Source organism: Nerophis lumbriciformis, linkage group LG09, assembly GCF_033978685.3.
Source record: "Nerophis lumbriciformis linkage group LG09, RoL_Nlum_v2.1, whole genome shotgun sequence".
Taxonomy (NCBI): Eukaryota; Metazoa; Chordata; class Actinopteri; order Syngnathiformes; family Syngnathidae; genus Nerophis; species Nerophis lumbriciformis.
This window is the reverse complement of record NC_084556.2, coordinates 4,120,746-4,142,500: the sequence shown is the minus strand read 5'-3', so window position 1 is coordinate 4,142,500 and position 21,755 is coordinate 4,120,746. Positions and strand designations below refer to the sequence as shown.

General features: G+C 42.0%; 1 protein-coding gene across 1 annotated transcript in view; it reads left to right on the top strand.

Annotated features, from left to right (window-relative positions):
* The window catches only part of slc35f2 (solute carrier family 35 member F2), a 30,047-nt gene extending 10,236 nt beyond the window's left edge, over window positions 1-19,811 (top strand). Inside the window, exons 7-9 of the mRNA XM_061962788.2 lie at window positions 10,818-10,870; window positions 12,320-12,474; window positions 19,271-19,811. Coding sequence (XP_061818772.1) covers window positions 10,818-10,870; window positions 12,320-12,474; window positions 19,271-19,477 — 415 coding nt within the window. The 3' untranslated portion in view covers window positions 19,478-19,811. The remainder of the gene's footprint in view (window positions 1-10,817; window positions 10,871-12,319; window positions 12,475-19,270) is intronic.
* Window positions 19,812-21,755: the final 1,944 nt, after the last annotated feature.

Genomic DNA, 21,755 nt, shown 5'->3' with positions numbered 1-21,755 from the left:
AGTCTTCCCAGCGTGTCCTGGGTCTTCCCCGTGGCCTCCTACCGGTCGGACGTGCCCGAAACACCTTCCTAGGGAGGCGTTCGGGTGGCATCCTGACCAGATACCCGAACCACCTCATCTGGCTCCTCTCCATGTGGAGGAGCAGCGGCTTTACTTTGAGCTCCCCCCGAATGACAGAGCTTCTCACCCTATCTCTAAGGGAGAGCCCCGCCACTCGGCGGAGGAAACTCATTTCGGCCGCTTGTACCCGTGATCTTGTCCTTTCGGTCATGACCCAAAGCTCATGACCATAGGTGAGGATGGGAACGTAGATCGACCGGTAAATCGAGAGCTTTGCCTTCCGGCTCAGCTCCTTCTTCACCACAACGGATCGATACAGCGTCCGCATTACTGAAGACGGCGCACCGATCCGCCTGTCGATCTCACGATCCACTCTTCCCCCACTCGTGAACAAGACTCCGAGGTACTTGAACTCCTCCACTTGGGGCAAGATCTCCTCCCCAACCCGGAGATGGCACTCCACCCTTTTCCGGGAGAGAACCATGGACTCGGACTTGGAGGTGCTGATTCCAATTCCAGTCGCTTCACACTCGGCTGCGAACCGATCCAGTGAGAGCTGAAGATCTTGGCCGGAGGAAGCCATCAGGACCACATCATCTGCAAATAGCAGTGACCTAATCCTGCAGCCACCAAACCGGATCCCCTCAACGCCCTGACTGCGCCTAGAAATTCTGTCCATAAAGGTTATGAACAGAATCGGTGACAAAGGGCAGCCTTGGCGGAGTCCAACCCTCACTGGAAACGTGTCCGACTTACTGCCGGCAATGCGGACCAAGCTCTGACACTGATTATACAGGGAGCGAACTGCCACAATAAGACAGTCCGTTACCCCATACTCTCTGAGCACTCCCCACAGGACTTCCCGGGGTACACGGTCGAATGCCTTCTCCAAGTCCACAAAGCACATGTAGACTGGTTGGGCAAACTCCCATGCACCCTCAAGGACTCTGCCGAGAGTATAGAGCTGGTCCACAGTTCCACGACCAGGACGAAAACCACACTGTTCCTCCTGAATCCGAGGTTCGACTATCCGGCGTAGCCTCCTCTCCAGTACACCTGAATAGACCTTACCGGGAAGGCTGAGGAGTGTGATCCCACGATAGTTGGAACACACCCTCCGGTTCCCCTTCTTAAAGAGAGGAACCACCACCCCGGTCTGCCAATCCAGAGGTACCGCCCCCGATGTCCACGCGATGTTGCAGAGTCTTGTCAACCAAGACAGCCCCACAACATCCAGAGCCTTAAGGAACTCCGGGCGGATCTCATCCACCCCCGGGGCCTTGCCACCGAGGAGCTTTTTAACTACCTCGGCAACCTCAGCCCCAGAAATAGGAGAGCCCACCACAGATTCCCCAGGCCCTGCTTCCTTATAGGAAGACGTGCTTTAAAAAGTACCTTGTCTTCACCATACCTGGTTGTCCAAATTAGGCATAATAATGTGTTAATTCCACGACTGCATACTGTATATCGGTTGATATCGGTATCGGTAATTAAAGAGTTGGACAATATCGGAATATCGGATATCGGCAAAAAGCCATTATCGGACATCCCTACCTGCAACATCCAATGAGATTTAAAGAGAGTATATTATACGATTGCTTACAGGCACAGATGATGTTTTTGTTCCGCCATTAATTAGACACACTTTTACAGACCACACACCCAGCAACTACAGGTGGTGTGTGCGTGTATTGTTTGCGTGTGTGTGTGTGTGTGTGTGTGTGTGTGTACAGTACAGGCCAAAAGTTTGGACACATCTTCTCATTTCAATGCGTTTTCTTTATTTTCATGACTATTTACATTGTAGGCCCGCGAATGAATAATCTATGGCCCCCGGGATGATATTTGATTAGTATTAGAACCGGCCCGCAGGCCACAGCCGCCTGCTGCCGTTTTGCACGCACCAATACTCCATCGGTGTTGGCGCTAGGAATTTTCAAAATGGGGTGCCAGGCACCCTAAAATGGGGTCCCACGATAAATTTTTGGGGTCCCATTTTTTTGTAACCGTTTTGAAAACAAATGATAAATGTATGCATTATCCTGTTATATCTCACATTCTATATTGTGTTTTGGAAAAAGGTTGTCATAAATGTTACTTAATTCATTAAAAAAAATAATACAAAAGACACCACATTTTTATGTATATGTCAATTTATTCCGTTATAAACATTCATTCACTTTTTTCTTTCCTTCATGGATCTAAACTTTACCACTGGTGGTATTTTTTTCGATATTTTTATTGTGATATTTTCAGAATGTGTTTGTTCTATTTTTGGCCAAAGAAAACAATCTGAAGTTGTCTTTATTTTTTAGTTTTAATACCATGATTTTAATAGTCCTGCCCGCGTGTGCACAGATTTTCCTCCATGCGGCCCCTGAGCTAAAATGAGTTTGACACCCCTGTTGTAGATTGTCCCTGAAGGCATCAAAACTATGACACCTGTGAAGTGAAAACCATTTCAGGTGACTACCTCTTGAAGCTCATCGAGAGAATGCCATGAGTGTGCAAAGCAGTAATCAGAGCAAAGGGTGGCTATTTTGAAAAAACTAGAATATAAAACATGTTTTCAGTTATTTCACCTTTTTTTGTTAAGTACATAACTCCACGTGTGTTCATTCATAGTTTTGATGCCTTCAGTGACAATCTACAATGTAAATAGTCATGAAAATAAAGAAAACGCATTGAATGAGAAGGTGTGTCCAAACTTTTGGCCTGTACTGTATATATAAATATATATATCATTTTTTTTAATTATTAGGGCTGTCAACGGTAAAGTATGTGATTAATAAAAAAAAATAATAATAAAAAAAAAATAATATATATATATATATATATTAGGGCTGCAACAACTAATCGATTAAAATCGATTATAAAAATAATTGACGATCAATTTAGTCATTGATTCGTTGGATCTATGCTATGTGCATGCGCAGAGGCAATTTTTTTTTTAATTATTTAAAAAATGTTTTTTTATTTTTTTTATAAACCTTTATTTATAAACTGCAACATGTACAAACAGCTGAGAAACAATAATCAAAATAAGTATGGTGCCAGTATGCTGGTTTTTTTCAATAAAATACTGGAAAGGATAGAAATGTAGTTTGTCTCTTTTATCCGATTATTAATCGATTAATCGAAGAAATAATCGACAGATTAATCGATTATCAAATTAATCGTTAGTTGCAGCCCTAATATATACACATATATATATATATATATATATATATTGCATTACCATAAATTAATGAAGATTAATCACAGTGTTTGTTTTGACCGCCGGAAAACAGCGCGCATTGCACAGGCAGTGATCACATGTGACGATGATTAGAGCGATGTGGTATGCGCCTTTTAAAACAAACTCCAACTGAACTTGAGATAAAACTGAGGTAATTTAGTAAGTTAGTATTGCAGCGACAAACTGTCTTAACATTGCCGCACATCAAGTTTAAAATAGCATCTTAAAGCGAAACATAATGAACATGACATGGACAGCAAACAGAGGACTGTGTTTAATCTGCGTTAAATTAAATTAAACAATGCCTTTTTAAATGGACAGCCACCGCACGAAGGACATTCACGTCTAAGTACTGCAAGATGTCGTTCATGTCGCCAACTAACATCGTACAAACCAGAGGTACCGTATTTTTCGGAGTATAAGTCGCACCTGCCCAAAATGCATAATAAAAAAGGAAAAAAACATATATAAGTCACACTGGAGCCCGGCCAAACTATGAAAAAAAACTGCGACTTATAGTCCGAAAAATACGGTAGTTTGTACAAAAAATTCAGCGCTGTCATCTGAAAAAGTAAATAAGCTTGTTTGAGGGATTGTATTTAGATGAAGGCCAGCAGAAAAGACAGATCATAACGAGGGAATCGAAAGGCACGTTCTTTATTGACAACCGTCACCTCTCTCAACACACGGGCTTCTCGTCAAGGCACCTCCTCACACACACGCACTTCCGTCTTCACAGTAATAGCGTGACATGTCACATCCGGTCCAACTGCGCCAACAAAATGAAAAATGGCATACATTTGTTTAAACAACTGGTCAAACTAAGGAAGAGTAAATGCAGATGGTGCACTATGTAAAGTTCTTTATGGGTGTCTTTATTACATTATTAATCAAATCAAATCAAATCAACTTTATTTATAGAGCACATTTAAAATTTACCACAGGGGTAGCCAAAGTGCTGTACATTGAGCAGGTTAAAAGATAAAACGAGTACCGAGCAAACACAACACAACACAAACAGAACACGATAAAAAATAAATAATTAAAATAGAATTAATAAAAACATAAAAACATAAAAACAGGATCACAGCAGGTGTATTATGGGGCGCCATTGCAGGATGGATATCACTCAGTGTTAAAAGCCATGGAATAAAAGTATGTTTTTAAGAGAGATTTAAAAACAGGAAGAGAGGAGGCTTGTCTAACACTCAGGGGTAGGTCGTTCCAGAGCTTGGGAGCAGCAACGGCGAAAGCTCTGTCACCTCTAAGCTTCAGCCTTGTGTCAGGGACCGTCAACAGCAGCTGATCGGCTGATCTTAAGGATCGGGTGGGGCAGTAAGGCTGAAGGAGGTCGGAGAGATAGGTTGGCGCGAGGTTGTTTAGACATTTAAAAACAAATAAAAGGAGTTTAAAATGTATTCGGTAACGCACAGGGAGCCAGTGAAGGGACGCTAAAATAGGGGTGATGTGCTCACGTCTGCGGGTCTGTGTTAGCAGACGAGCAGCAGAGTTCTGCACGAGCTGCAGGCGGGCGAGGGAGGCCTGGCTAATGCCAACATACAGGGCATTACAATAATCAAGACGAGTCGAGATAAAAGCGTGGATTAATTTCTCAAGATCATGTCTTGATAGAAGCGGTTTCACTTTCGCTATTTGGCGTAATTGATAAAAGCTTTTTTGAACGACGCTGCTGATTTGTTTTTCGAATTTAAAATCTGAGTCAAACTTTACCCCCAGGTTTGTGACAGAGTCGCTGAGATACGGGGTCAGAGTGCCGAGGTCAACGTTGGGGGAGGGAGAGCGACTTGGACCGAACAACATAACTTCTGTTTTATCTTCATTTAGGCTCAGGAAGTTAGCTGAAAGCCAGACTTTGATGTCGTGCAGGCAGTCAATAAGACGTTGAACCGTGTTATTTTGTGCCATGGGAAAATAAATCTGGCAATCATCGGCATAAAAATGAAATGCAATACTGTACTTCCTAAAAATAGAACCAAGGGGGAGAAGGTAAAGCGCAAATAAAATTGGGGCAAGGATTGAGCCCTGGGGGACCCCATGTGGTAAAGGAGCTGTGGACGACATAAAACTGTCTACTTTTACACAAAAACTCCTGTCGGTTAGGTACGACCGGAACCAGTTGAGGTATATATATATATATATACCGTACATCTGTACCCAGTTTGCTATATTATTGCAGAGACTTTCAAAATGTGCACTTAATTCTTACTATACTTACTGTCAACAAATGTTGACAAAATCAATGACTCGCAGTTTAGTAAAACATTTAAAAAACGTTCCTGTATGATATTCTGTCTACCACTTTGGGTTTGTATCCAAATATTGGGATATTTTACTTAAGCAAATTGTATTTATGCAAGCAAATAATAACCTGTAATTAATCATGAATATATAACAGAGCGCTCTATTGTCCGGAAAATACGGAATACGCCTCTTTTTATTAAAAATGGCAACAGCGGAGGATGCAAGTGCATGTACGAGGCAGTCTGCCCCACAACAAGAGGATTGAGAAAAAGAAGGAAGTTATTCACTCCAACTTCAGACTATAATGGCAGACTCGCCCAAAGCTCTTTGAAGTAAACCTCTACCACATGGGTGTCAAACTCTGGCCCACGGGCCAGATTTGGCCCGTCGGGTAATTTCACTTGGCCCGTGAGGTGATATCAAATTAACACTAGAGCTGGCCCGCCGATTATATGCAGCGGCGGTGCCGCGGTACACCGCTAATTCTCATACTTGCCAAACCTCCCGGGAGACTCCCAAATTTCAGCGCCCCTCCCGAGAATTGTAACGTCCCCTTTTCGTCCAGTCCAACGAGTGCTGGCTCAGTTACATAATATGTGCGGCTTTGGCACGCACACAGAAGTGAATGCAACGCATACTTGATCTTCAGCGATACAGGTTACACTGAGGGTGCCAGTATAAAAACCTTTACCATTGTTAGAAATATACGCCACACTGTGAATCCACACCAAACAAGAATGACAAACACATTTCGGGAGAACATCCGCACCGTAACACAACATAAACACAACAGAACAAATACCCAGAACCCTTTGCAGCACTAACTCTTCCGGGAGGTAGCGGGAGTGTATATTGTAGCGTCCCAGAAGAGTTACTGCTGCAAAGGGTTCTGGGTATTTGTTCTGTTGTGTTTATGTTGTGTTACTGTGCGGATGTTCTCCCAAAATGTGTTTGTCATTCTTGTTTGGTGTGGATTCACAGTGTGGCGTATATTTCTAACAATGTTGAAGTTGCTTATACGGCCACACTCAGTGTAAACTGTATCGCTGTTGATGAAGTATGCATTGCATTCACTTGGGTGTGCGTACAGGAGCCGCTCATATCTTGTGACTGGGCGGGCACGTTGTTAGAAGGGATGAAAAGCGGACGTGACGACAGCTCGTAGAGGACGTTAAAAGCAGTGCCTGTAAGGCACGCCCCCAAGACTGTGGAATATGAGATATAATGACTGATGAACACCTTCGTTCGATAATGAGGGATGCCTCAGCTCAAAGCCTGAGCCCCGACACTAATGAACTAGCATCCAAGACAAGATGTCAGATTAGATCAGTGTGTTGCAAACTGAGCAGTTTAAAGTCCTGAATGGTTGATTCATTATTTTATTTTTCAATTTATTAGCCTGTGGAAAAAGTTAATGTTGATATTTACCTCAGAAGGTTGCAAATAGAAAAGAGGATTTAAATTTTTATTTAAATTGTATTTGATATGCCATTGATATTTTTTTATTATTATTAGGGCCCGCAATGGCCCATTGCAAAAGGACTCCCGAAGGGAGTCCTTATGCAATGGGACATAAGGACCTATTGTTATTCGTTCGTTTTATTATTCTTTATTCTTCCGCCGCCACAACAAACTGTAATTTGACCCACTTAACATGCTTCAAAACTCACCATATTTGACCCACACATCAGGACCTGCGAAAATTACCTTTTTTTAAAAAAAACGAACCCCACAACTCAAAATTGCGCTCTAGCGCCCCCTAGGAAGAAAAAAAAACTATATCTCCCACTAGGAAGATCAGAGAGAGACATGAAACAAAAACCTGTATGTAGGTTTGACTTAGGCCTAGTTTTCATAATTGTATATCCTCGGGCAAAAATCAACAGGAAGTTGGCAATTCCCCCTTCAAGACAAAAAAGTACTAAAAACAGTCACTTTTGCCTCTTTGAGCTGTAATTTGACCCTCTTAACATGCTTCAAAACTCACCGAACTGAACGCACACATCAGGACTGGCAAAAATTGCGATCTAATAAAGAAACCTAACCCCAAATTTAAAAATTGCGCTCTACAGCAATTTTTGAATAAAACGGAGAAAAAACTGCTCCTCGGAAGAAAAAAAATGACAAAACTGCCTGTAACTCCCACTGGGAAGGTCGGAGAGACATGAAACAAAAACCTCTCCGTAGGTCTCACTTAGACCTACATTTCATAAATTGACAACCCCCAGCAAAAATATACAGGAAGTTTGCTATTCCCCCTTCAACACAACATTTTTGTAAAAACCCGTCACCTTTCTTCAAACATTATCTCCTCTGAGCGCGTTTGTTGTTTCGGCTTCAAACTAACACAGGAGAGAGATTGAACCCTTCTGATTAAAAGTTGGTGAAAGAGTTGTGATACCTGCTCCGGTTTTGATTTTATGACCCTTCAAAGACCCGCTGCACTGATGCTCCTGCGGTGCTGTTTTTTTAAGATGGCTGCTCAAAAGCAGGAAGCACCAACGTGCCCACACAATGCAGACAAGGTAGGTACACTAGACAAAAGTCTTGGGACACTTCAGACTACAAGTAGACAAAAGTATTGGGACACTTAGGACTAGCACCTGCCAAATACGCGGGCCCGAACAACGCTGCTTGCAGCTTTAATTATTCTTTATTCTTCCGCCGCCACAACAAACTGTAATTTGACCCACTTAACATGCTTCAAAACTCACCATATTTGACCCACACATCAGGACCTGCGAAAATTACCTTTTTTTTAAAAAACCGAACCCCACAACTCAAAATTGCGCTCTAGCGCCCCCTAGGAAAAAAAAAAACTAGACTGCCTATATCTCCCACTAGGAAGATCGGAGAGACATGAAACAAAAACCTGTATGTAGGTTTGACTTAGGCCTAGTTTTCATAATTGTATATCCTCGGGCAAAAATCAACAGGAAGTTGGCAATTCCCCCTTCAAGACAAAAAAGTACTAAAAACAGTCACTTTTGCCTCTTTGAGCTGTAATTTGACCCTCTTAACATTCTTCAAAACTCACCGAACTGAACGCACACATCAGGACTGGCAAAAATTGCGATCTAATAAAGAAACCTAACCCCAAATTTTAAAATTGCGCTCTACAGCAATTTTTGAATAAAACGGAGAAAAAACTGCTCCTCGGAAGAAAAAAATGACAAAACTGCCTGTAACTCCCACTGGGAAGGTCGGAGAGACATGAAACAAAAACCTCTCCGTAGGTCTCACTTAGACCTACATTTCATAAACTGACAACCCCCAGCAAAAATATACAGGAAGTTTGCTATTCCCCCTTCAACACAACATTTTTGTAAAAACCCGTCCCCTTTCTTCAAACATTATCTCCTCTGAGCGCGTTTGTTGTTTCGGCTTCAAACTAACACAGGAGAGAGATTGAACCCTTCTGATTAAAAGTTGGTGAAAGAGTTGTGATACCTGCTCCGGTTTTGATTTTATGACCCTTCAAAGACCCGCTGCACTGATGCTCCTGCGGTGCTGTTTTTTTAAGATGGCTGCTCAAAAGCAGGAAGCACCAACGTGCCCACACAATGCAGACAAGGTAGGTACACTAGACAAAAGTCTTGGGACACTTCAGACTAAAAGTAGACAAAAGTATTGGGACACTTAGGACTAGCACCTGCCAAATACGCGGGCCCGAACAACGCTGCTTGCAGCTTTAATTAGGGCCCGCAATGGCCCATTGCAAAAGGACTCCCGAAGGGAGTCCTTATGCAATGGGACATAAGGACCTATTGTTATTCGTTCGTTTTATTATTCTTTATTCTTCCGCCGCCACAACAAACTGTAATTTGACCCACTTAACATGCTTCAAAACTCACCATATTTGACCCACACATCAGGACCAGCGAAAATGACCTTTTTTTAAAAAAACCAAACCCCACAACTCAAAATTGCGCTCTAGCGCCCCCTAGGAAAAAAAAAAACTAGACTGCCTATATCTCCCACTAGGAAGATCGGAGAGACATGAAACAAAAACCTGTATGTAGGTTTGACTTAGGCCTAGTTTTCATAATTGTATATCCTCGGGCAAAAATCAACAGGAAGTTGGCAATTCCCCCTTCAAGACAAAAAAGTACTAAAAACAGTCACTTTTGCCTCTTTGAGCTGTAATTTGACCCTCTTAACATGCTTCAAAACTCACCGAACTGAACGCACACATCAGGACTGGCAAAAATTGCGATCTAATAAAGAAACCTAACCCCAAATTTAAAAATTGCGCTCTACAGCAATTTTTGAATAAAACGGAGAAAAAACTGCTCCTCGGAAGAAAAAAATGACAAAACTGCCTGTAACTCCCACTGGGAAGGTCGGAGAGACATGAAACAAAAACCTCTCCGTAAGTCTCACTTAGACCTACATTTCATAAATTGACAACCCCCAGCAAAAATATACAGGAAGTTTGCTATTCCCCCTTCAACACAACATTTTTGTAAAAACCCGTCACCTTTCTTCAAACATTATCTCCTCTGAGCGCGTTTGTTGTTTCGGCTTCAAACTAACACAGGAGAGAGATTGAACCCTTCTGATTAAAAGTTGGCGAAAGAGTTGTGATACCTGCTCCGGTTTTGATTTTATGACCCTTCAAAGACCCGCTGCACTGATGCTCCTGCGGTGCTGTTTTTTTAAGATGGCTGCTCAAAAGCAGGAAGCACCAACGTGCCCACACAATGCAGACAAGGTAGGTACACTAGACAAAAGTCTTGGGACACTTCAGACTACAAGTAGACAAAAGTATTGGGACACTTAGGACTAGCACCTGCCAAATACGCGGGCCCGAACAACGCTGCTTGCAGCTTTAATTATTATTTGAAACTGGATTTTGCATGTCACTATAAAGTTATATAAGCCTTGCTTGTTCAATATTTAATGCAAAACTTGTTTGGGTCCCTATTAAAAGGTTAATTTGTTCAACCTTGGCCTGCGGCTTTGTTCAGTTTTAAATTTTGGCCCACTCTGTATTTGAGTTTGACACCCCTGCTCTACCATGTATGGAGATATCTGCTGAGGTCACAAGTCAGGGCAAATCAAAAACGGCTTGTGTGGAAAGACAAAAAACAGTTTTTGTAAAGGTTGGAATTCACATTTTCGCCTCTTATGGGGATCCGAAATACACAAAACGGGTGCCAAGAAATGTGGGTTTTGCATAATAGGACCGGTGTATTTTTATTACAGCTTGTATTTTAATTCATTTCCTCATGTTTAAACATGTTGTCGTTTGCAGAGCTGCGCTTGAAATCAGTGCTGTCAAGGAAATCAAATGGAACTTTCACGTCGGTAAGGCAATGTCATTACTTTACACCAGTGGTTCTTAACCTGGGTTCGATCGAACCCTAGGGGTTCGGTGAGTCGGCCTCAGGGGTTCGGCGGAGGTCAAGACACACCCGACTCATCGTGTAAAAAAAAAAAAATTCTCCCTATTGGCGTATTATGGATACCCCCCAAACAATGTTCCCTCTAATTTTCCATCTGATTTGCAGGTGTGTAATTTGTTGTGAGTTCATGCACTGTGTTAGTTTTGTTCTTTGAACAAGATGATGCTCATGCACGGTTCATTTTGCGCACCAGTAAAAAAAAAAACACAACTTTGTCTTAAATTTGAAAAAAAAAAAACATTTTGGGGGCGGCGCGGTTGGGAGAGCGTCCGTGCCAGCAACCTGAGGGTTTCTGGTTCGATCCCCACCTTCTACCAACCTCGTCACGTCCGTTGTGTCCTTGAGCAAGACACTCCACCCTTGCTCCTGATGGGTCGTGGTTAGGGCCTTGCATGGCAGCTCCCGCCATCAGTGAATGGATGAATGTGGAAATAGTGTTAAAGCGCTTTGAGTACCTTCTAGGTAGAAAAGAGCTATACAAGTATAACCCATTTACCATTTATTTTTCACTAAAAGAAGGGTTCGGTGAATGCGTATATGAAACTGGTGGGGTTCGGTACCTCCAACAAGGTTAAGAACCACTGCTTTACACATTCTGTTAACCCAGGGGTCGGCAACCCGCGGCTCTAGAGCCGCATGCGGCTCTTTAGCGCCGCCCTAGTGGCTCTCTGGAGCTTTTTAAAAAATGTATGAAAAATGGAAAAAGAAAAGAAAAAATCTATTTTTTGTTTTAATACGGTTTCTGTAGGAGGACAAACATGACACGAGCATCCCTAATTGTTACAAAGCACACTGTTTATATTAAACATGCTTCACTGATTCGAGTATTTGGCGAGCGCCGTTTTGTCCTCCTAATTTTGGCGGTCTTTGAACTCACCGTAGTTTGTTTACATGTATAACTTTCTCCGACTTTCTAGGACGTGTTTTATGCCACTTCTTTTTCTGTCTCCTTTTGTCCACCAAACTTTTAAGGTTGTGCATGAAAGGTGAGTTTTGTTGATGTTATTGACTTGTGTGGAGTGCTAATCAGACATATTTGGTCACTGCATGACTGCAAGCTAATCGATGCTAACATGCTATTTAGGCTAGCTATATGTACATATTGCATCATTATGCCTCATTTGTAGCTATATTTGAGGTCATTTAGTTTCCTTTAAGTCCTCTTGATTCAATTTATATCTCATGACACACTATCTGTATGTAATATGGCTTTTAATTTTTGGCGGCTTCAGACAGATTTGTTTTTGTATTTTTGGTCCAATATGGCTCTTTCAACATTTTGGGTTGCCGACCCCTGTGTTAACCACACGTAATGGCTGTCTCTAACCCTTGTGTTGTTGTTGTTGTGTAGCCATGCTGTTTGTGGCCTACGTGCTTTGCATGTTCGCACTGTACAGCTTCATGCCCGTGGTGGTGAAGCGGACGAGCGCCACCGCCGTCAACCTCTCGCTGCTCACCGCCGCCCTCTTCAGCCTATTTTGTGGCATCTTCCTCTTCCACTACACGGTGAGTGGCGCAGCTGTGTATGCACGTCACAAAACAACTCACTGTCTTGCCTTGCATATTAGACAAAGTGCTTTTCAAATGTGAACATTTTCGTCATCTAAATGTTTTTATTATACACTCATATTTTATTGTTAAAGTTACTGCATATAAAACATTTTTAAATCAATCAATCAATCAATGTTTATTTATATAGCCCTAAATCACAAGTGTCTCAAAGGGCTGCACAAGCCACAACGACATCCTCGGTATAGCCCACATAAGGGCAAGGAAAAACTCACCCCAGTGGGACGTCGATGTGAATGACTATGAGAAACCTTGGAGAGGACCGCATATGTGGGTAACCCCCCCCTCTAGGGGAGACCGAATGCAATGGATGTCGAGTGGGTCTAACATAATATTGTGAGAGTCCAGTCCATAGTGGATCCAGCATAACAGTAAGAGTCCAGTCCACAGTGGGGTCAGCAGGAAACCATCCCGAGCGGAGACGGGTCAGCAGCGCAGAGATATTCCCAACCAATATACAGGCGAGCGGTCCACCCCGGGTCCCGACCCCGGACAGCCAGCACCCCATCCATGGCCACCGGATCTGTGTGTCTTCCCCTCCACAAGGGATAGGGGGGAGCAGAGGAGAAAAGAAAAGAAACGGCAGATCAACTGGTCTAAAAAAAAGGGGGGCTATTCAAAGGCTAGAGTATACAAATGAGTTTTGAGATGGGACTTAAATATTTCTACTGAGGTAGCATCTCTAATTGTTACCGGGAGGGCATTCCATAGTGCTGGAGCCCGAATAGAAAACGCTCTACAGCCCGCAGACTTTTTTTGGGCTCTGGGAATCACTAATAAGCCGGAGTTCTTTGAACGCAGATTTCTTGCCGGGACATATGGTACAATACAATCGGTAAGATAGGCTGGAGCTAGACCGTGTAGTATTTTATACGTAAGTAGTAAAACCTTAAAGTCGCATCTTAAGTGCACAGGAGAGATGCCCTTTTTGGCACTTTGGGGGCGGGTATACTTAGACGGCCCCTTCTTTCTGATTGGCTGTGAGCATTTATAAAAGTACTTTTTTGATTATTTGGAATTAGTGTGTGGGCTCTTTTTATGGCGTCACATTAGTGCCAAAAATCCGAGCGCATAAAAACTGTTATCGCGCGCTGATTCTCCACTTCGTGCCCACGCGTGACACCCTTCGTGCCTTTCTGCGCGCGCGCGACGCCTTTCTGCGCGCTCTCTGTGTACTCCTGGCATCTCTCCTCGCGCTGTCATGTTTCTTTTTGGCACTTTGGGGGCGGGTATGCTTAGACGGCCCCTTCTTTCTGATTGGCTGTGAGCATTTTTCATATGACCAATCATTCTCCAGCGTAGCAACGTTGTAGCCATCTTACCTCGGACATCTAGCCTCAATCATTACATTGATGTCAATGGTACATGTACTAATTAAATTACCATAACTTGCTCGATTTTCGACCAATTTACAAACGGTTTGCCTTGTTACAAATCTTATTACATGTAGATATGACATAGGATGCTGTACCTGTTGAAATTACCTCTTTCGCTTTAAAAAAAAAAAAAGACTTAATTGTGCAACATAGTTGTGTAGGGTCAGTGTTAGTCAGTTCTCTGATTATTTTAAACTGTTTCAGAATACAGTATTAAAAGCTATTTTTAACATTTTAAAAACAAAATTCAAAGATTATTTCATTAATTTTATGGCTGAATCAAAAGAAATTCCATAAATTAGAAAACAAATGTTCAAGAAGAAGTGAAAATACAAAATAATGTTATGGTTGGATGTTATTGCTGGTGGACCAGTTCTGGCTGAAAGATGTGATTATGGTGTTTGTTGTCTTATTATTTATTTGGGTCACATTTCGTATTACCCTGTATTGTGTTTATGTGGTATGAAATAACCTTCATCAGCGCGCGACATTTTTTTTATCCACTTCTTCCTCCGTAAATCTTGATACATATTGACGATGACCCGCCCTGCTATACTTCTGATTGGCTCTGAGCATTTTTCAGCATTTTTCGCCTGACCAATCAGAAAGAAGGGGCCGTCTAAGCATACCCGCCCCCAAAGTGCCAAAAAGAAACATGACAGCGCGAGGAGAGATGCCAGGAGTACAGAGAGCGCACAGAAAGGCGTCGCGCGCGCGCAGAAAGGCACCACGCGCGCGCAAAAGGGTGTCGCGCGCGCACGAAGTGGAGAATCAGCGCGCGATAACAGTTTTTATGCACTCGGATTTTTGGCACTAATGTGACGCCATATCTTTTTGCCAACCGCAAGCAAAACTCTAAATACCATTTTAAAGAGGCCACATACTTAAAAAAAAAAAAAAAAATATGTAGACATTTAAGACCTAATCTTGGCTATTATCTGATGGCTTATAACATGAATCCCAGATGTCCTCTATTTAGTGGAACGACGCCATTCTTCTAGCCCAGTGATTCTCAAACTGCAGTAGTACGACAAAGACGCCCCCCTCTTGATCCCTGATCATTTTCAATTCCTCTATTATATTTTTTACCTCGCTGGGCTCACATGTTATTAGGACTTAATAAAGTATTAATAACCAATTTATAAGCCTTCACTCGGGGTCCACTTACTGATAACTTAATAGTTATGTTTGTATGGACCCATTATGTAAAGTTTACTGTGTATTGCTGCACAGTCGTCTGCCCCGTGTTGCCATGGAAACAGTGGGCAGGAGCATTACAGGTGTTCAAATGTAGAAATTAATAATAATAATGTTTATGCGTGAGTAAAAGATATTGATAATGTATTGCAATAAGACCAGGAAATTAATCATTGTATATAATAATGATTAGAAAGCCAGGTGTTTAATTTATAAATATGGGATTTGTTACCATTGGCTTCTTGGATAATGTAATTATTTGAATATTAAAAATTATACATTTGAATTGTAATTTGATTTTTGGACTGCTTTTCATCAGTAAAGATGGCAACATCAGGACTCTAAGCATTGTAAAAAAAAAAAATTAAAATAATAAATGGTTGGGAGTAAATAAGTTTAAATTTTTCCCACTCTTTTTTGGATATGAAAAAATGAACAATTATGTATACCTACTCAGTGGCCTAGTGGTTAGAGTGTCCGCCCTGAGATCGGTAGGTTGTGAGTTCAAATCCCGGCCGAGTCATACCAAAGACTATAAAAATGGGACCCATTACCTCCCTGCTTGGCACTCAGCATCAAGGATTGGAATTGGGGGTTAAATCACCAAAAAGTGATTCCCGGGCGCGGCAACCGCTGCTGCCCACTGCTCCCCTCACCTCCCAGGGGGTGATCAAGGGTGATGGGTCAAATGCAGAGAATAATCTCGCCACACCTAGAGTGTGTGTGTGACAATCATTGGTACTTTAACTTTAACTTTAACTTTTTAATTATAATTTTTTTTTTAATGTGTTTTCATTGTGAAGTATTTGTTTCTTTTGCTGTACTTACCTGTATTGTTATTAAGATTATTTCTTTTTCATTATTTATTTTTCTTAGTTTTTAATATGTCAGAAATAAAGCACTAAACCAGTGGTCCCCAACCACCGGGCCACGGCCCGGTACCGGTTCGTGGATCGATTGGTACCGGGCCGCACAAGAAATTTAAAAAATGTTTTTTATTTTTTATTAAATCAACATAAAAAACACAAGATACCGTATTTTCCGCACCATAAGGCGCCCTGGGTTATAAGCCGCGCCTTCAATGAACGGCATATTTCAAAACTTTGTCCACCTATAAGCCGCCCCGTGTTATAAGCCGCATCTAACTGCGCTAAAGGAATGTCAAAAAAACAGTCAGACAGGTCAGTCAAACTTTAATAATATATTAAAAACCAGCGTGATGTGGGCGCGCATGGAGTCGTATATCAACATGGACGGAGCTGCGTGAAAAAAGCCACCCGGCCTCTTCGCGTAAACTTACCTTAACCACTCGCTCATCTTTTCTTCATCCATCCATCCCTTCGAGTTAGCTTTTATGATGACGCCGGCTGGAAAGGTCTCTTTTGGCAAGGTCTTCCTTTTGAATATCACCATGGGTGGAAGTTTCTGGCCATTAGCATGGCAAGCTAGAACCACAGTGAAGGATGACTTCTCATTCCCTGTGGTGCGAATATTCACCGTACGTGCTCCCGTTGTATCCACAGTGCGGTTCACAGGAATATCAAAAGTCAGCGGAACCTCGTCCATGTTGATAATGTTCTCTGGCCGGATCTTTTTTTCAGCTATCTTGTTTTTACAATATGCACGGAAAGTAGCCAGCTTTTCTTGAAAGTCTTTAGGCAGTTGCTGTGAAATAGTAGTCCGTGTGCGGATGGAGAGATTGCGTCTTTTCATGAACCGGAAACCTGTCGCTTAGTAGGAGCCATTTTGTGGTCTTTACAGATGTAAACACACAAAGGAAATGAAACGTAATATCCGCGCCCTTCTTCTTCTTCTACGCGGGCGGGTGGTTGCTTACAGTAGAAGAAGAAGCGCTTCCTGTTCTATGGGGGCGGGTGCTTACCTTGGCGGTTGCTTGCGTAGAAGAAGAAGCACTTCCTCTTCTACGGGGAAAAAAGATGGCGGCTGTTTACCGTAGTTGCGAGACCGAAACTTTATGAAAATGAATCTTAATATTAATCCATATACAGGTAAAAGCCAGTAAATTAGAATATTTTGAAAAACTTGATTTATTTCAGTAATTGCATTCAAAAGGTGTAACTTGTACATTATATTTATTCATTGCACACAGACTGATGCATTCAAATGTTTATTTCATTTAATTTTGATGATTTGAAGTGGCAACAAATGAAAATCCAAAATTCCGTGTGTCACAAAATTAGAATATTACTTAAGGCTAATACAAAAAAGGGATTTTTAGAAATGTTGGCCAACTGAAAAGTATGAAAATGAAAAATATGAGCATGTACAATACTCAATACTTGGTTGGAGCTCCTTTTGCCTCAATTACTGCGTTAATGCGGCGTGGCATGGAGTCGATGAGTTTCTGGCACTGCTCAGGTGTTATGAGAGCCCAGGTTGCTCTGATAGTGGCCTTCAACTCTTCTGCGTTTTTGGGTCTGGCATTCTGCATCTTCCTTTTCACAATACCGCACAGATTTTCTATGGGGCTAAGGTCAGGGGAGTTGGCGGGCCAATTTAGAACAGTAATACCATGGTCCGTAAACCAGGCACGGGTAGATTTTGCGCTGTGTGCAGGCGCCAAGTCCTGTTGGAACTTGAAATCTCCATCTCCATAGAGCAGGTCAGCAGCAGGAAGCATGAAGTGCTCTAAAACTTGCTGGTAGACGGCTGCGTTGACCCTGGATCTCAGGAAACAGAGTGGACCGACACCAGCAGATGACATGGCACCCCAAACCATCACCCAACCATGCAAATTTTGCATTTCCTTTGGAAATCGAGGTCCCAGAGTCTGGAGGAAGACAGGAGAGGCACAGGATCCACGTTGCCTGAAGTCTAGTGTAAAGTTTCCACCATCAGTGATGGTTTGGGGTGCCATGTCATCTGCTGGTGTCGGTCCACTCTGTTTCCTGAGATCCAGGGTCAACGCAGCCGTCTACCAGCAAGTTTTAGAGCACTTCATGCTTCCTGCTGCTGACCTGCTCTATGGAGATGGAGATTTCAAGTTCCAACAGGACTTGGCGCCTGCACACAGCGCAAAATCTACCCGTGCCTGGTTTACGGACCATGGTATTTCTGTTCTAAATTGGCCCGCCAACTCCCCTGACCTTAGCCCCATAGAAAATCTGTGGGGTATTGTGAAAAGGAAGATGCAGAATGCCAGACCCAAAAACGCAGAAGAGTTGAAGGCCACTATCAGAGCAACCTGGGCTCTCATAACACCTGAGCAGTGCCAGAAACTCATCGACTCCATGCCACGCCGCATTAACGCAGTAATTGAGGCAAAAGGAGCTCCAACCAAGTATTGAGTATTGTACATGCTCATATTTTTCATTTTCATACTTTTCAGTTGGCCAACATTTCTAAAAATCCCTTTTTTGTATTAGCCTTAAGTAATATTCTAATTTTGTGACACACGGAATTTTGGATTTTCATTTGTTGCCACTTCAAATCATCAAAATTAAATGAAATAAACATTTGAATGCATCAGTCTGTGTGCAATGAATAAATATAATGTACAAGTTACACCTTTTGAATGCAATTACTGAAATAAATCAAGTTTTTCAAAATATTCTAATTTACTGGCTTTTACCTGTATAAAGCGCACCGGGTTATAAGCCGCACTGTCAGCTTTTGAGTAAATTTGTGGTTTTTAGGTGCGGCTAATAGTGCGGAAAATACGGTACACTTGCAATTAGTGCACCAACCCAAAAAACCTCCCTCCCCCATTCGCACAAAAGGGTTGTTTCTTTCTGTTACTAATATTTCTGGTTCCTACATTATATATCAATATAAATCAATACAGTCCGTAAGCACACATGATTGTATTTTTTTATGACAAACAACAACAAAAAATATATATACTATACACCCTCCCCCCACCCCTCCCGGACAAATTTTCAAGCGTTGATCGGTCCGCAGTTCCAAAAAGGTAGGGGACCACTGCCCTAAACGACACCAATTGGCCAACAACTTTGAGGCATCCTGTTCAAATTCAAGTCATGTGACCAGTAAAAAAGGAGGGAAATACAAGCTGTAGTTTGATGTATTGATATCAATGCTATATTTTCTGTCCTTATTTTTAAAGGGATTTTGAGTGTGTAAAATACCACTGTTATTATTTTGATGGTTGTTGTTGTTGTCATTGATGCCCTATCCAGTTCTCGGGGCTGTACATCATGGCGTTCATCTTCATCATGGTGGGTTTCGTCACGTTCAACGCCATGCCCACCCACGCCGCTCAGCCTGAGCCCGACACCGCGGACCCTTCAGACCAGGAGGCTCAGAGCGCCTCGGACCGCCTGCTGCCGCCAAACGGAGACGGCGTGCCGAGAAACGGCATCTTGATGGTAGTCGCCGCCCTGTGACCACAGAAGAAGACTTTCTGTTCTAAGGAAAGCAGCTGGAGGTCATCAGAGTGGTTGTGGTATGTGGATAAAGGCCACCGTGACATTGTTGTTACAAAAACAATCCTAGAAGTACTACTGATAGATTGTCGTGCGCCATCGAATCAGAGATGTTACTGCACTGCTATGTGGTGCTTATGTTACACCAAAGTATTTTCTATTTATACTATTTTATATTCTACTCTTCTAAACTGTTTACTGTGTGGCATGTGTTCTTTAATCTGACCTCTTTTCAATTATTTGCCTTTTTTTAATGCCACTGTTTCCATTTCCTCGATAGGTTTTATTCTCCGTTGACGCTGAAAGCCCTGGAGTTCTTTTATTTTTTACTGCCATTATTTGCCCTTTTTCTACCACATTTACCAAATGTCCCGAAACTAAAACTGTACTTCTTGGAACTTTTGGTTAATATGATAAAGTGGGGAAGGGGCTTTTGTTTACTGGTTATTATTTACTGTTAAAGTATGATGTTGTCTTTTCATTTTTCTGTCTTCATCCGATTTTGTAACCGAACAAAGCTATTTGAATGTTGTATATTTAGGGCCCGCAATGGCCCATTGCAAAAGGACTCCCAAAGGGAGTCCTTATGCAATGGGACATAAGGACCTATTGTTATTCGTTCGTTTTATTATTCTTTATTCTTCCGCCGCCACAACAAACTGTAATTTGACCCACTTAACATGCTTCAAAACTCACCATATTTGACCCACACATCAGGACCTGCGAAAATTACCTTTTTTTAAAAAAACCGAACCCCACAACTCAAAATTGCGCTCTAGCGCCCCCTAGGAAAAAAAAAACTAGACTGCCTATATCTCCCACTAGGAAGATCGGAGAGACATGAAACAAAAACCTGTATGTAGGTTTGACTTAGGCCTAGTTTTCATAATTGTATATCCTCGGGCAAAAATCAACAGGAAGTTGGCAATTCCCCCTTCAAGACAAAAAAGTACTAAAAACAGTCACTTTTGCCTCTTTGAGCTGTAATTTGACCCTCTTAACATGCTTCAAAACTCACCGAACTGAACGCACACATCAGGACTGGCAAAAATTGCGATCTAATAAAGAAACCTAACCCCAAATTTAAAAATTGCGCTCTACAGCAATTTTTGAATAAAACGGAGAAAAAACTGCTCCTCGGAAGAAAAAATGACAAAACTGCCTGTAACTCCCACTGGGAAGGTCAGAGAGACATGAAACAAAAACCTCTCCGTAGGTCTCACTTAGACCTACATTTCATAAATTGACAACCCCCAGCAAAAATATACAGGAAGTTTGCTATTCCCCCTACAACACAACATTTTTGTAAAAACCCGTCACCTTTCTTCAAACATTATCTCCTCTGAGCGCGTTTGTTGTTTCGGCTTCAAACTAACACAGGAGAGAGATTGAACCCTTCTGATTAAAAGTTGGTGAAAGAGTTGTGATACCTGCTCCGGTTTTGATTTTATGACCCTTCAAAGACCCGCTGCACTGATGCTCCTGCGGTGCTGTTTTTTTAAGATGGCTGCTCAAAAGCAGGAAGCACCAACGTGCCCACACAATGCAGACAAGGTAGGTACACTAGACAAAAGTCTTGGGACACTTCAGACTACAAGTAGACAAAAGTATTGGGACACTTAGGACTAGCACCTGCCAAATACGCGGGCCCGAACAACGCTGCTTGCAGCTTTAATTTAATATATGATTGAAAAGATGACTTATCCTCATAATCGCATTTTTTTGGAATGGACATTTCTGCTGTTTTATTTTTTAATGTAATGCTGTACCAACATTTTTTGAAAAGTGGTGTATGTGTAAAATGTACGCTTTGTAGTGTTAACCACAAAATCAGGCCAAAAAAAAGTCATTTTTATGCCTTAAGATGACATGCTGTATCTTTTGTTTACAATTAAATGTTTAGATGATTTTTCTGCAAAGAGACTCCTGAGGTGAAATGTGCCTTTTTTTTTTCTTTTTTTTTTGACCTTTTTTTTTTTTTACAGCACAATAATGCTTATGCTGAAACAAAAATTCCTTCTGTTTGGCCACAATACCCAGCAATATGTTTGGAGGAGAAAACGTGAGGCCTTCAATCCCAGGAACACCACTCCTACTGTCAAGCATGGTGGTGGTAGTATTATGCTCTGGGCCTGTTTTGCTGCCAATGGAACTGGTGCTTTACAGAGAGTAAATGGGACAACAGAAAAGGAGGATTACCTCCAAATTCTTCCAAAATCAAAATCATCAGCCCTGGGGT